This window comes from Schistocerca americana, chromosome 3, assembly GCF_021461395.2.
Source record: "Schistocerca americana isolate TAMUIC-IGC-003095 chromosome 3, iqSchAmer2.1, whole genome shotgun sequence".
Lineage (NCBI taxonomy): Eukaryota > Metazoa > Arthropoda > Insecta > Orthoptera > Acrididae > Schistocerca > Schistocerca americana.
Window position 1 is genome coordinate 664,673,666 of NC_060121.1, and position 13,966 is coordinate 664,687,631.

General features: G+C 43.9%; 1 protein-coding gene across 1 annotated transcript in view; it reads right to left on the reverse strand.

Moving 5' to 3' along the window:
• The window catches only part of LOC124606299 (beta-alanine transporter-like), a 489,380-nt gene that overhangs the window by 92,256 nt on the left and 383,158 nt on the right, over positions 1-13,966 (reverse strand). Inside the window, exon 7 of the mRNA XM_047138280.1 lies at positions 6,455-6,669. Within this exon, the coding sequence (XP_046994236.1) occupies positions 6,455-6,669 (215 nt within the window). The remainder of the gene's footprint in view (positions 1-6,454; positions 6,670-13,966) is intronic.

Consider the following 13,966-nt stretch of genomic DNA (forward strand, 5'->3'; position numbering starts at 1 on the left):
TAGTTACAGTTTGTTTGAAAAATATGAACCTTTTAGAAGGTCTTAATCATCGTAATGGTATTTAAAGTAGCAGGAACTGTGAATTCCAACATGAAACGCATAAAAAATTATTAAGAACCACAACACACACAAACACACACACACACACACATATACCGAAGTATTTAAGTATTTGTTTGTGAATGACATAAAGTAAAGAAGTATTTATTTAGGACAACTATGGTAAAATAAGACCATCTACTGATATTAAACATACAATTAAAATAAAATTATTGATTCTTCTCCTATGAAGTACCAGATAACTCCATTTTTTCGTTTAGTCGTAAGACAATCTTTACCCCGAATGTTGTTTTGGAGAGCAGAGTGCGTTATTATTGATGATACTAGTGGAACTGGCAGACGTGCATCTCCCCGCCTTTTGACCCGACGTACCTAGCTAGTGGACGTGAGTCTCAGACTGCAGTGGGCCTTGACAAATTTGAAACCGAGGTGAAAGAAGCGATAAATGACTGATTACATAAACACTTCAGAGGTGGCTGGGGATGGGGCTGCAGAACTTCTGAATGAAGTTTAGAACTTAGAGTACTTGTTTACAAAATTTTCTCCAAAAAATATTACCTTTCATACTGCTTCATCATAATAACAGAAATCGAACTTTGTAAATATCAGTGTATGCAGTGACATAGTCATTCTGCAGTCTACAGTTCGGAAACTATGGGAATATACCTTGCTACCGATTACAGCTTGTTTCTCACCTTCTGGGTTACAGTAACTACCACAGTTCCGTTGTTGCTTCTGTATGTTTGGTTAAATCGTCTCCTATAGCTGTAATTTTTTGTCCCTTCGACTTGCATTTGTTTACAATTTGACAACTTAGCACGGAGTAATTACTGCCAAGGGGTATGCAGTGCTTTCAATATATTTCTGGTGCGTCTAAGCAACCGAGCCACACTATTTGTGTCTCTATATTTAGTGGGCAGATCCAGCCAAAGTCTTGGAGAAACTGCTGCTGCATTCGTTTTCTCTTAACTTCTTAAGAGATTAGTAGAAATACGTGTTCGGAATGCACATTTTCGTAAATCCACATCTACTGGTCCTCTTTACTCCGGCAAAATAATCGTCTGCTCCTTTTGTTCGGATACGGCTCTGTCTTTCTCTTTACTTCATACTCTAGTACAGTTTGTAATCCGAGGCAGCTCATTAGCAAAAAACTTTCAGTTTCCCACCAGTAAATTCAGTCTGTTACTAGCTCAGCCGATTTCGGTTGAAAGAATAGTGCAGAACTGTTGTGGAACATCATGAAATATTACCGCTTCAGCCCCTATAAATTCATGAAGTTCCGATAAGTGACGTTCCATAAGTAGCCTTCAGAATGGCGCCTGAAACGGAGGTGCATTCTGAGCAGAATTGTCTTTGAGTTACTTTTGGCGGTAAATCAGAGAATCGCAGATTTTCTTAGGCTTTGGCAGAATGTCTGCGCAGACTTCGAAGTAAACAAAAGAGCGGTAAGTCGTTAGGTGAGACTTCTGTCCATATCGCAACAAGGCTGCGCAAATCTATCCGAACTCTCTTACGCCGGCCGGTCGCAGACAGATGTGACTCTTGCAATGTTGGAACGTGCGGACACTCTCATTCCAGGTGATGGAGTTTCACAAGTAAACACCTCACTGCTCAGCTGGGCGTCTCTGTTGGCAGTGGTGACACACTCGTCCACCGGTTGGGGCACTCTAAAGTGTGTGCACGCTGGGCTCCAAGCCGCCTACCAGAAGTCCATATTGAGAAACAAAAGACCATCTGTGCGGAATTGCATCCGCATTACGAGGCTAATTGTGGTAATGTTTTGTCGGTCGTTCTCACAGGCTATGAAACATGGATTCATCACATCAAACCGGAAGCAATACAAAAGTCCAGCAATTATCCTCTGAAGAAAAAGTTCAAAGCTGCAACTTCAGTCGGTAAAGTAATGGCGACCCCCTTCTAGAACTCAGATGGGGTTACTCTGCTTGATTTCCTCTCCCGTGGTGCAACGATCTACTGTGAAGTGTACTGTGCTACCTTTAGGAATCTGGGGAAACGACTTGAGCGTGTTCTTCGACGCGAAAGTGGAAACAAACTTCCCCTTCTCCATAACAACGCATGGCCTCACATATGCCTGTGCACCAGAGAGGGACTCACAAAACTTTATTCGGCTCTTCTTCGCAATCCATCCTACAACCCTAATCTCGCACCGTTCGACTTCATTGTGTTTGGCCCAGTGAATGATGCACTCCGTGGGAAGCAGTAAGTGGGTGATGGCGAAGGTTACTGATGCAGTAAGACGTTGGTCCCGACATCGACCAGTAGTGAGGTAGCATGCAGGCATATAGAACCTCACAGTAAGGTAGCGTAAGGCCGTCGCAATGAACGGAGATTATGCTCAAAAACAGTGTGCCGTAGACAGGAGGGTGAGGAATGTTATGAGGTACTGGAATTCTGAATAAAACTAAACTTCTTTTTGAAACAAATATGTTTCATATTAATTTTTAAATTCCTCCTTCTCATCAGCCACGTTGCGAGTAATTATGGGCCGTATGTGACGATAAACTTCAAGTGTTAAACATGTACGAGTGCAGTGATGAGATGTCAGATGATTAGCCATAATGTTTATAATGATGCCCATTAATACGATGAAAGTGGAGAGAGGTTTGCCGATGTCGCGAGTGAGAGAGTGAAAACATCCCAGTTTCGCAGTTCAGTGCTTCCAGAACAGTCACTCTTCCACCCACGCAACCGCCATCTGTCATGTTCTGCGGGGAGATACTGTACAGCAGAGACTTTCGTATCTGCAGCGCTAACAAGCCTCCTGACGAAGAGAGAGCGATGAAATCAAACTTTAATACTGACGGCAGATACCGACTGTCCGTAAAAATTACTCATCACAATTATAGGCGAAATTATCACGACAATTATAGACGAAATTAATACAAAACTCGGTGAAATTAATTGATCGATAAATGTCGTCAAACAATTTGACGTTACCCACTTTTCCCTAGCTAATAGACAACGCCGTGAGCCTGTTCATGTCAAGAATATTACTGCCCCCCTATTAATTACTCCTAATTACTTACAAGATGGTGAAATTTAATTTACAAAGGTTGCCGACCCGTTACTTCAAATTTGGAGCCACAGCTTTGCGAGGCTTAGGGATAGCAAACCGTCCCAGCCTTCGCATAACTGGCTCCTCTTCACTCCCTCCAACATCTCATCTGATCGTGAGAGACCATGCTATCGCTGGCCAGAACATCTACCTCTTCATCTACATCCAAGCTACCGTAAGGTGTAGGCCCGGGTGGCCGAGCGGTTCTAGGCGCTACAGTCCGGAAACGCGCGACCGCTACGGTCGTAGGTTAGAATGCTGCCTCGGGCATGGATGTGTGTGATGTCCTTAGGTTAGATAGATTCAAGTAGTTCTAAGTTCTAGGGGACTGATGATCTCAGCAGTTAAGTCCCATTGTTCTCAGAGCCATTTGAACCATTTTACCGTACGGAGCGTGCCTGGGCTACTCTGTACTTCCCGTCGTCGACAACATATTAGGTTCTATTACTGTATCTGAGAACCTATTGCATATGCTCGTATCTTCGTTCATATTCCGCAGTGGGTGCACCGTGTCAATACTTTTCGTAAATCTAGGAATATAGTATCTCCCCGTTGCCAATCATTTATAGTTCGCAGTTTATCTTGTGAGAAAAGACAAACTGATTGTCACACGAGCGATGTTTTCTAAAACCATGCTGATTCTCATAAGCAAATTTATTAATTCGAACTGAGAAAGTGTTTAAGGATTGTGCTGCAAACCCATGCTAGGGATATTCGTCTATAATTTTGCGGGTCTGTCCTTTTACCATTCTCGTTCACAAGAGTCACGAGCGCCTTTTTACAGTTGCTCGGACCTTGCGCTGCGCGAGAAATCCACGATAAATGCTAGCTACGTAAAGGCCCGTGCCGTACAGTGCTCTTCGTAAAACCGATTTGGCATTCTACCCTGAGGTGGTGACTTATTTGTTTTCAATTCTTTCAGTTGTTTCCCTACGCCAGCGATGCTTATTATTATGTCGTTCTTACAGGAGTTTCTTCGATGGTCAAATTGCGGAATGTATGATTCTCCTGCGTGAACGATTTCTTAAATGTGAAATTTAAATAATTACGCGTCCCTCTTTATGTCGGTGGACGCCAGCTTTGTGACGGTGTCCTCACTGCAGAACTGACTAGAGACACCCTCGCCGCCAAGTAGGTTGCAGTTCTTAGTCGGAGGCACTTTGTGATGAGCACTAGCGCTTTGTGATGAGCACTAGCGTGGGTGTTGTTGCCATTTTAATGTATGTTAACGCTGTTCTCTCACTTGGTAGCCGCTTGGACCATAGAAACTCGTGTTAGTACTACCTTTTCTCAGTAATACGGTTCGGAATTATTTCCGTCGTGATTTTTTAGTGATGCTACCGTCAGCATCTCGGCCGATAGGCATGACTAAGCTATCCATGCTTCCGCGGTACCTGCATTTGAGTCGCCGCTGGCTAGGTGTCAGTCAAAGCACATCTCTTGACTGTTAATTATTTCCAACTAAACTCTCAGTTTGGGCTCTCTGACTCTAAAAAGGGAATGCATAAGTTATTCGTAACGTAAAGCTACTGTTTTGCTATTTACACTAAACTGTCTTGACTTCCACAAGACGTTGGGTCAAATTGTTGCTTTAATTATGTGTGTAGTATCTGCTATTATATGGGGCATCCACAAGTAATGCAAGATATTTTCCTTGGTCAATTTCGCTTGAAAAAATGCGGCATTTGTCGTGGGATATGGTGGGAATATTTCCGCTTCAGCCACTATAGTTTCATAGAACTCCGATAGGTGGCGGCGCTATACCTAGCCTTCAAAATGACGTCTGTAACGGAGATGTGTTCTGAGCAGAGATCCGTCATTGAGATTAATTTTGCGGGAAACAGGGGCATCCAACATATTCAGGGCCATTCGCAGAATTATTATGGGGCCCTGGTGAACGAAAGCACAGCGAGCCGTTGGGTGAGGCGTCTGCCATCATCGCCAAGTCGTCGCTCTTGCCTGTCCGATTGTCCGGATGCCGGCCGCCTGTACACAGTTGTGATTCCTGCAATGCTGGAACGTGCGTACACTCTCATTCGAGGTGATCGATGGATCAGAATCAAAGACTTCGCTGAACAAGTGGACTTCGCCTTTGGTAGTGGCGACACACTCGTCGAACAGTTGGGGGCACAAAGGTGTGTGCCCGTTGGCTTCCTCGCCGTATAACACGAGACCATAAGGAGCACCATCTGTGCGGAATTACACGCACGTTATGAGGCTGATCGTGACAATTTTTTTTCCAACATCGTCACAGATGATGAAATAGTGACTTCATCATATATGAAGTCTTCGCGGGTTGTCAGCCGAGTAGCGTCGTCGTCTCGTAGCAACGTTTCGATGGAATGTGTCTCCATCTTCAGGCCTGAACCTGCGAAGACTTCATATATGAAATTCGCCGAGAAAGCCTGCACTCGCATAAGTGACTTCATCACTTATAACCGCAAACAAAACGTAAATCCATGGAGCTGCGGCACTCCACTAACTCTCTCCATGAAGGATGTACTTTTTAGGAAGTAGTACGTGGATAATGGAAATGTTACTGTTGCAGCAAGAAGCTGGCTCCGACAGCGAACACTAGAGTGCTGCCATGTAGACATACAGGCCCTCACAGTAAGGCGGTGTAAGGCCGTCACACTGAGTGGAGAACACTGGACTCGCATTCGGGAGGACGACGGTTCAATCCCGCGTCCGGCCATCCTGATTTAGGTTTTCCGTGATTTCCCTAAATCGCTCAAGCCAAATGCCGGGATGGTTCCTTTCAAAGGGCACGGCCGACTTCCTTCCCCGTCCTTCCCTAATCCGATGAGACCGATGACCTTGCTGTCTGGTCTCCTTCCCCGAAACAACCAACCAACCACTGAATGTAGACTGTGTTGAAACATAGGATGTTGTAGCCAGTATAGTAAACTGGAATTCTGAATAAATCCAACCTACTTTCAGAAAAAAAATTGTTGCATTAATGCGTTGCGTTACTTAATGAACGTCCCTCGTGTAATATAAGAGACTGCCTCGAATTTCTTGTGTTTATAATGAACAATTCGAATTTTTATTAAATATCTCCGTCTTCTGGGCTGTAGTATTCCCATATTGTAGGGTATAGGAAATTCTGTTTAGCTACCAATAGAACCTGCTGGATGTAACGAATTCTGTGCCACAACGGGGGAGACGATAGGAAATTAGTAGGTGAGAGCAAGTACTCCAGCCCTGTCTGAAAATCGGGATTAGAGAGTTCAATTAGTCCCACAGCCACTCCTTTTATCGTTCTATGACAACCCAGCAACGCGACTGCAAGCCAGCCTGTACGTGGCGGTCACTCACTGCTCTGGACGAGGACGGTGGCGAGGCAGGCGGCGCCGCCCACCGCCATGCTGAGGCACAGCGTCCAGCGCCGGCCCCACAGCTCCATCGCCGGCCACAGGAACAGGTAGGTCGGCAGCTCCACCACGCCGGCCAGGAAGAAGTTGAGGAACTCGTCGCCGCCCAGGGCAGGCGCGTAGTACGACAGGCCCACGTACACGCTCGTGTTAGTGAACCTGTGGCGTGCCGGAAACAACGTTGTTAACGGCGACCAGTACTGGCAGCGCCATTCGTGATGCACATAAGCTGGTTGATATTCACTGACAGTATACTGGGTGTACTTGATGGATGATTAAATACCAAAGTTTACGTTGTATTTTCCATACTTTCTGTTGTATCACTATTCTGCGTGAGTCTCAACCGACACTAAACTGAATTTTATGAAGTTTTTATAGGGGGTGACTCAGCTCTGGTTTTATGCAACCACAGTGCTTTCAGATAGCTTACGCAGAATTTCATACACTCTTGCTAGCTACACGCAGACTATTAGTTCTACAGAAAATGGTGAACAGGACATTTTTGTAGAACATTTAATTTAGTTAAATTTCATGCAGGGATACGTTATCACTACAGGCCGTTGCTTCCGAATTATTCAAGAAAAACCTACGATAGGGACCTTCAGCCACGTTTTCCATAAATAACGCGAAAACTGTGGCCTCCAGCGTAAACATATTATGCAATTTAACAGCAAAATAATTTCGTATAAAATGTATGGATTTTGAAGTTATTGCGGTTTGCATAAAACCCAGTGATAGGAGCAGCTAAACCACTCTCTCTCTCTCTCTCTCTCTCTCTCTCTCTCTCTCTGTCTGTCTCTCCATATATATAGGGTGGTCCATTGATAGTGACCGGGCCAAATACGTCACCAAATAAACATCAAACGGAAAAACTACAAAGAATGAAACTCGTCTAGCCTGAAGGGGGAAACTAGATGGCACTATGGTTGGCCCGCTAGATGGCGCTGCCATTGGTCAAACGGATATCAACTGCGTTTTTTTTAAATAGGGACCCCCATTTTTATTACATATTCGTGTAGTACGTAAAGAAATACTTTTTTAGCTTTGTGATGGATGGCGCTGTAATAGTCACATAATTATAAGTACGTGGTATCACGTAACATTCCGCCAGTGCGGACGGTATTTGTTTCGTGATACATTACGCGTGTTAAAATGGACCGTTTACCAATTGCGGAAAAGGTCGATACCGTGTTGATGTATGGCTATTGTGATCAAAACGCCCAATGGGCCTGTGCTATGTATGCTGCTCGGTATCCTGGACGACATCATCCAAGTGTCCGGACCGTTCGCCGGATAGTTACGTTATTTAAGTAAACAGGAAGTGTTCAGCCACACGTTAAACGTCAACCACGGCCTGCAACAAATGCTGATGCCCAAGTAGGTGTTTTAGCTGCTGTCGCGACTAATCCGCACATTTATTAGCAGACAAAGTGCGCGGGAATCGAATCTTAAAACCGTCGGTGTTGAGAACGCTACATCAACATCGATTGCACCCGTACCATATTTCTACGCACCATGAATTGCACGGCGACGAATTTGAACGTCGTGTACAGTTCTGCCACTGGGCACAAGAGAAATTACGTGACGATGACAGATTATTTGCACGCGTTCTATTTAGCGACGAAGCGTCATTCACCAACAGCGGTAACGTAAACCGGCATAATATGCACTATTGGGCAACGGAAAATCCACGATGGCTACGACAAGTGGAACCTTAGCGACCTTGGCGGGTTAATGTATGGGGCGGCAGTATGGGAGGAGGATAATTCCCCCCCATTTTATCGATCGCAACCTAAATGGTGCAGTGCATCCTGATTTCCTACGTAATGTTTTGCCGATGTTACTACAAGAGGTTTCACTGGCTGACAGAATGGCGATGTACTTCCAACATGATGGATGTCCAGCACATAGCTCGCGCGCGGTTTAAGCGGTATTGAATAGCATATTTCTTGACAGGTGAATTGGTTTCGGAGCACCATACCATATCCCGCACGTTCACCGGATCTCACGTCCCCGGATTTCTTTATGTGGGGAAAGATGAAGCATATTTGCTATCGTGATCCACCGACAACGCCTGACAACAAGCGTCAGCGCATTGTCAATGTATGTGCGAACATTACGGAAGGCGAACTACTCGCTGTTGAGAGGAATGTCGTTACACGTATCGCCAAATGCATTGAGGTTGACGGACATCATTTTGAGCATTTATTGCATTAATGTGGTATGTACAGGTAATCACTCTGTAACAGCATGCGTTCTCAGAAATGATAAGTTCACAAAGGTACTTGTATCACATTGGAACAACCGATATAAAATGTTCAAACGTACCTACGTTCTGTATTTTAATTTAAAAAAGCTATCTGTTACCAACTGTTCGTCTAAAATTGTGAGCCATATGTTTGTGACTATTACAGCGCCATCTATCACAAAGCGAAAAAAGTGGTCCAACTAAAACATTCATATTTCTTTACGTAGTTCACGAGTATGTAATAAAAAATTGGGGTTCCTATTTACAAAAACGCAATTGATATCCGTTTGACCTACGGCAGCGCCATGTAGCTGGCCAACCATAGCTCCATCTGATTTCCCCCTTCAAGCTAGACAAGTTTTGTTCTTTGTAGTTTTTTTCGTTTGACGCTTATTTCGCGAGATATTTGGCCCGGTCACGATCAATGGACCACCCTGTATATATAGCGTCCCGGAAACATTGCAACGAACTTCGAGGGGTTGCAAAAAAAAAAAAAAATGGTTCAAATGGCTCTGAGCACTATGAGACATAACATTGTGGTCATTAGTCCCCTAGAACTTAGAATTACTTAAACCTAACTAACCTAAGGACATCACACACATCCATGCCCGAGGCAGGATTCGGACCTGTGACCTAGAACCGCACAGCCACACCGGCCGTCCGAGGGGTTGCACAAGACATGTCATGGGACAAGTCAAGGATAGGAACCCGTGTCCGGAAACGTATTTTTAACGATGGTACAGACTGTCAAAGGTAGAGGTACCTGAGCCTGCCAGATGACCATCTATTCGGTAGCAAACGTGACTCCGTGCACTGGCTTACCGTAGGCAGAACGTCTCGCAATGTTGATTGTTATCCAGTGATTACAACTGATTGCCATGATCGCCAGAGCAAAAGATGGAGCTAATTGCTGTGTAGGAAGGCGTGGCGCTCTGTTGCCTCGGTGGATGACGGTTTCGGACACAGGTTTCCATCTGCAGTTTCTTTCTCCTGTATAGCGAAAAACATTGGACATATTAGAGTCTGCCAGGAGAAAAAGAAGATAGAAAGCCGTGTTCGAAACAGTCATCCGTCGAGGCAATAGAATATCGCATTCATAGGAGATAACGCGTTTCTATTCAGCAGATAGCTGGCGAACATGGCAATCAGTAGCTGTGACTGAGTGACAAACAATATTGCGAGACGTTCCACCGACAGTCCGTCAGCGTGTAGAGCCACGTTTGCTGCCGAACTGGCGCCCTATTGACTGGAGACGGCGCCTATAACTTCAACATTATTTGGTTTCGTTGGATGGCTTTTGCGGACATGAGCTGCTACGCTCAACTTATTCCTAAGATCACCATCTCCAGCCCATCGGAGTTTCTCGCAACATTTCTGGAACACCTTGGAGCTAAGCTGCGAAAGTATGTGACGGCGAAAGCTGCTTGTAATTCAAGAATGTTAAAATAGTTTTGCCTCAAACCAGTAATTGGTACGTATATATATAATGAATATGACCCAAAAAGGAATGATATACTTTGTCTGACTTTAATATCGTTTGAGATATCTATTGGCATTTTATGCTTTAAAGCAGTATGGGATTCTGTTTCATATAATAATGCATGTATTGTCAATAATTAATTCGCGCTGAACTACTGTTCACAGGAAATCCTACTGGTAGAGAGTTCTGTGAATTGTCGGACTACTGTAATGCAGTGAGTTAGTTCATGAATACTCGCCATGGCGAAGAAATCACTAACAGATGTTCGAATAGAAGTGATTATAAATGTCTGACAGTCAAGAGCCGTTTCTGAATTAAAAAATCGTAATGTATGATCTAAACGGAAAACAACATGCTGTCTGTTAGTATACAACTGATTCTTTCAAGATATCGTGCTGCAGAGTGGCAGGTACGTCAGCTTCTGCGATATTGCCAACCTTCTGGTTCCAATATTACCAGTGACATACCTAAAACTACAACATACGCAATCATCAGAACATCTGACGTACAGATATCATTCGGTGTAATATTCTACACAACAATTAAAAATAAATTGCTGAAATTACAAGCACTGCAGATGAGTGAAGGTTGTGTTTGACCTCATCAGTGAATGCCTTACAATTAGGACGAAATAGGGACGGCAACTGCTATGAATGAAAATGATACTACTATGATCTATAGGTAAAACAAGCCAGAATTATCTCAGCAAGCCGGCCCCGGTGGCCGTGCGGTTCTAGGCGCTCCAGTCCGGAGCCGCGCTGCTGCTGCGGTCGCAGGTTCAAATCCTGCCTCGGGCATGGGTGTGTGTGATATCCTTAGGTTAGTTAGGTTTAAGTAGTTCTAAGTTCTAGGGGACTGATGACCGTAGCAGTTAAGTCCCATAGTGCTCAGAGCCATTTGAACCAACCAGCAACTCGCTCTTTTCGCCTAGTCAACTGTAACTGGCATATCGTACCTGGACGTACTTCAACATTGTCTAATACCTCAGTTACAACAGGTCTTAGGCATAGAATTTATTTTCCAGCAAGATGGGACGCCACCGTATGATTTTCATGAAGTTGTCAAGTATCTCCGTAGGAATGTGGCAGATTACATTGGGTGTGATGGAATGATAACCTGGTCACCATGATCACCTGATTTAGTCCTAGTGCACTTCTTTGTATGAGGTTACGTTAAAGACAGAGTGTTCCTTCCTCCGCTTTCGGAAAAATCCGACGAGCTGCGACAACGGATAACAAAAGCAGCTGCCACCGTACGTCAGTAGTTGTTTCATACGATTTGGTAGGAGAGTGATTACAGATGCGACATTTATCGCATTACAAAAGGAAGCCACACTGAACATTTGTAAATAAAACTTGAAGAGATACCACATTCAGAGCCGTATAAAACATTTCTGTAAGTTATTTATCTTTTCCACAATTTAGGGGTTACTTTTGTATAACAAAATTATAGACATCCTGTACTTACTTTAACTTTTTCTACTAATTCTCAACACGGACAATATTCTCAAAAATGTCTTGGGGTCGTGAAACGGAAAGTCAGGCAGTAGGAAAAGTTTGGTATTCAGTAACTCGCCTTATTTAGATTTGACATACTCAAAAAGAAACTGAATGTCATTCTTGCCATGTTAAATGTTTTTAGGATTTAATCCCTGCAATGATAGTCCTTTTGAGGAAAGTTTATCGCTGACAGATTTACTATTAAAACAATACGCTCCATCAGTAGCATTAAATCTATTGGGTCTAGTCTACAATAGTCTTATGATGTAGAGCGACGAAGAGAAATGTCTCTCTAGGATTGGGAATCTTATGGTGGGTTATAACCAAATGTGGAACAATAGACATAAATACATAAACCATAATTGTAAGCAAAAATCCTGGGACTAGAATTACTGGATTTTATACACGAGGTTGATTGTATGATAAATGTACATACAGAAATTAGCCTCCATGCAGGGCATGGTGTTAACAGTACTTCCGACAAGAAATAACGTGAGTGTTGTTTTGTGGGTGTGCTTCACAACTGACTAATACTTACGAGAACAATCTAAACGGAAGGCGTCTAAAATATACATACTGTGAGAATCACCTAAATCTATCACTGCAGATATTGTGCAAACGGAAAGTACTGCTGATGTGCAGTTTTCACAGAATGGATTGGTAGTCAGGTGCTCGTATTTTTAGCCAATAAACAGATTTTCATAATATTTAGAAACTGTGTTTTTGTGCAAACATAAAAATGAACAATGCCAATTGACATTATCAAACTAAAAGTAGATTAAATTAGAATGTCAGTAGCGTTTGTTATAGGATTTTAGTGCTAGTCGTTTACGAGATGTCTTATTTTGAAAAGTTTCCATACGGATACTTGTTTGTGGCATTCAACCTGCGTAGTCGCTAAGTACGATGCTATTATGTTTTCTTACGGCGTGCTTGTATGTTCCTTGAGTGCTCTGCGACTTGCTAGCCAGTTAGTGAGTGGCAGTCTAAGCAATGGGACGTGAGTTAATGATGTGATTGACCAATGCAGAAAAAGCTGACATTCTCAGGGTGTTGGGACAGTGTAGGAAGAATGCAGTTGGTTGCTGTGCGGTGTATGAGGCAAGATATCCCAATAGGCGTCAAACGTCTCATCAGTTATTTATCAGTCTCTTCAACCACTTACGTCAAAGTGGTTGTGTAACACCTAGGCAACGTAACAGTTGGGAACAAGCAATGGCAGACAGGGGATAATCAATGGTCTTGCCGCTGTTGCACTTGTTCCGCACTTTAGATCCCGCGCAACCGCACGAGGAAGTGGAATGAGTCAGGCGGATGTCCTACGCATTCTCCAGTGACATAGGTTCCATTCCTATAACATTATTCTCCATCAAGAGGGTCATGGCAGCGATTATGAGAATCGTGTTATCTTTTGTACATGGGCATTTAGACAAAATACTCCTGATGCATCTTGTTTAGTGACGAAGCCACATTTACCAATTATGGGCAGATAAACCACTGAAACATGAACTATTGATCCTTTGACGATCTGCGTTGGCTTCCTGAGGTGGAACTCCATGTCCGTGATGTGTAAACATGTGGTGTGAGACAGTGAGCCATCAATCAGCTAACAGGCCGGTTTTTCATAGGAAGATACACCGAGAGCTCACAAACAGAGTAGCCTTCTAACGGACCATCTTCCAAGCATGCTATAAGACGTTCCGCTGCAGTCTAGGAGGAACCAGTGGCACCAACATGTTGGCTGTTCAGCCCGGACAAGGTACTGTAGCATATCTTCAGGAGTTGTTTCCAAATCGATGGATAGCACGCAGGGGACCTGTACTTTGGCCGACCCGTTCCCCGGATTGGGAGTGTGTAGACTTTTTCTGTGGGGAAAGCTGAAACACGCTGTCTACAACGACATACCAGCTGCACTCGATGATATGCAACGACGTATTACTGCAGCCTTCTCGGGCATCTTTGGTGAAATGCTAGCACATGTGCAGCCGTCGTTTCATACCAGAATGGGAGCGTGTATTGCCGCTGCCCGTTGTCAGTTGGAACACCACTTGTGATAATCGATCGTCTCGTTACTAAAGAGAGTCCACATAACTACTGTATGCACTTGTGGTGTTCTTTAGTGTGTGCTAATAAAGGTATTGTACAAATGTCCGTGTGGGAACTTTTCAGAATACGGTATCTTCTAAATGACTCTCACTAGAATCCTGCAACAGACACCACTGGCATTCT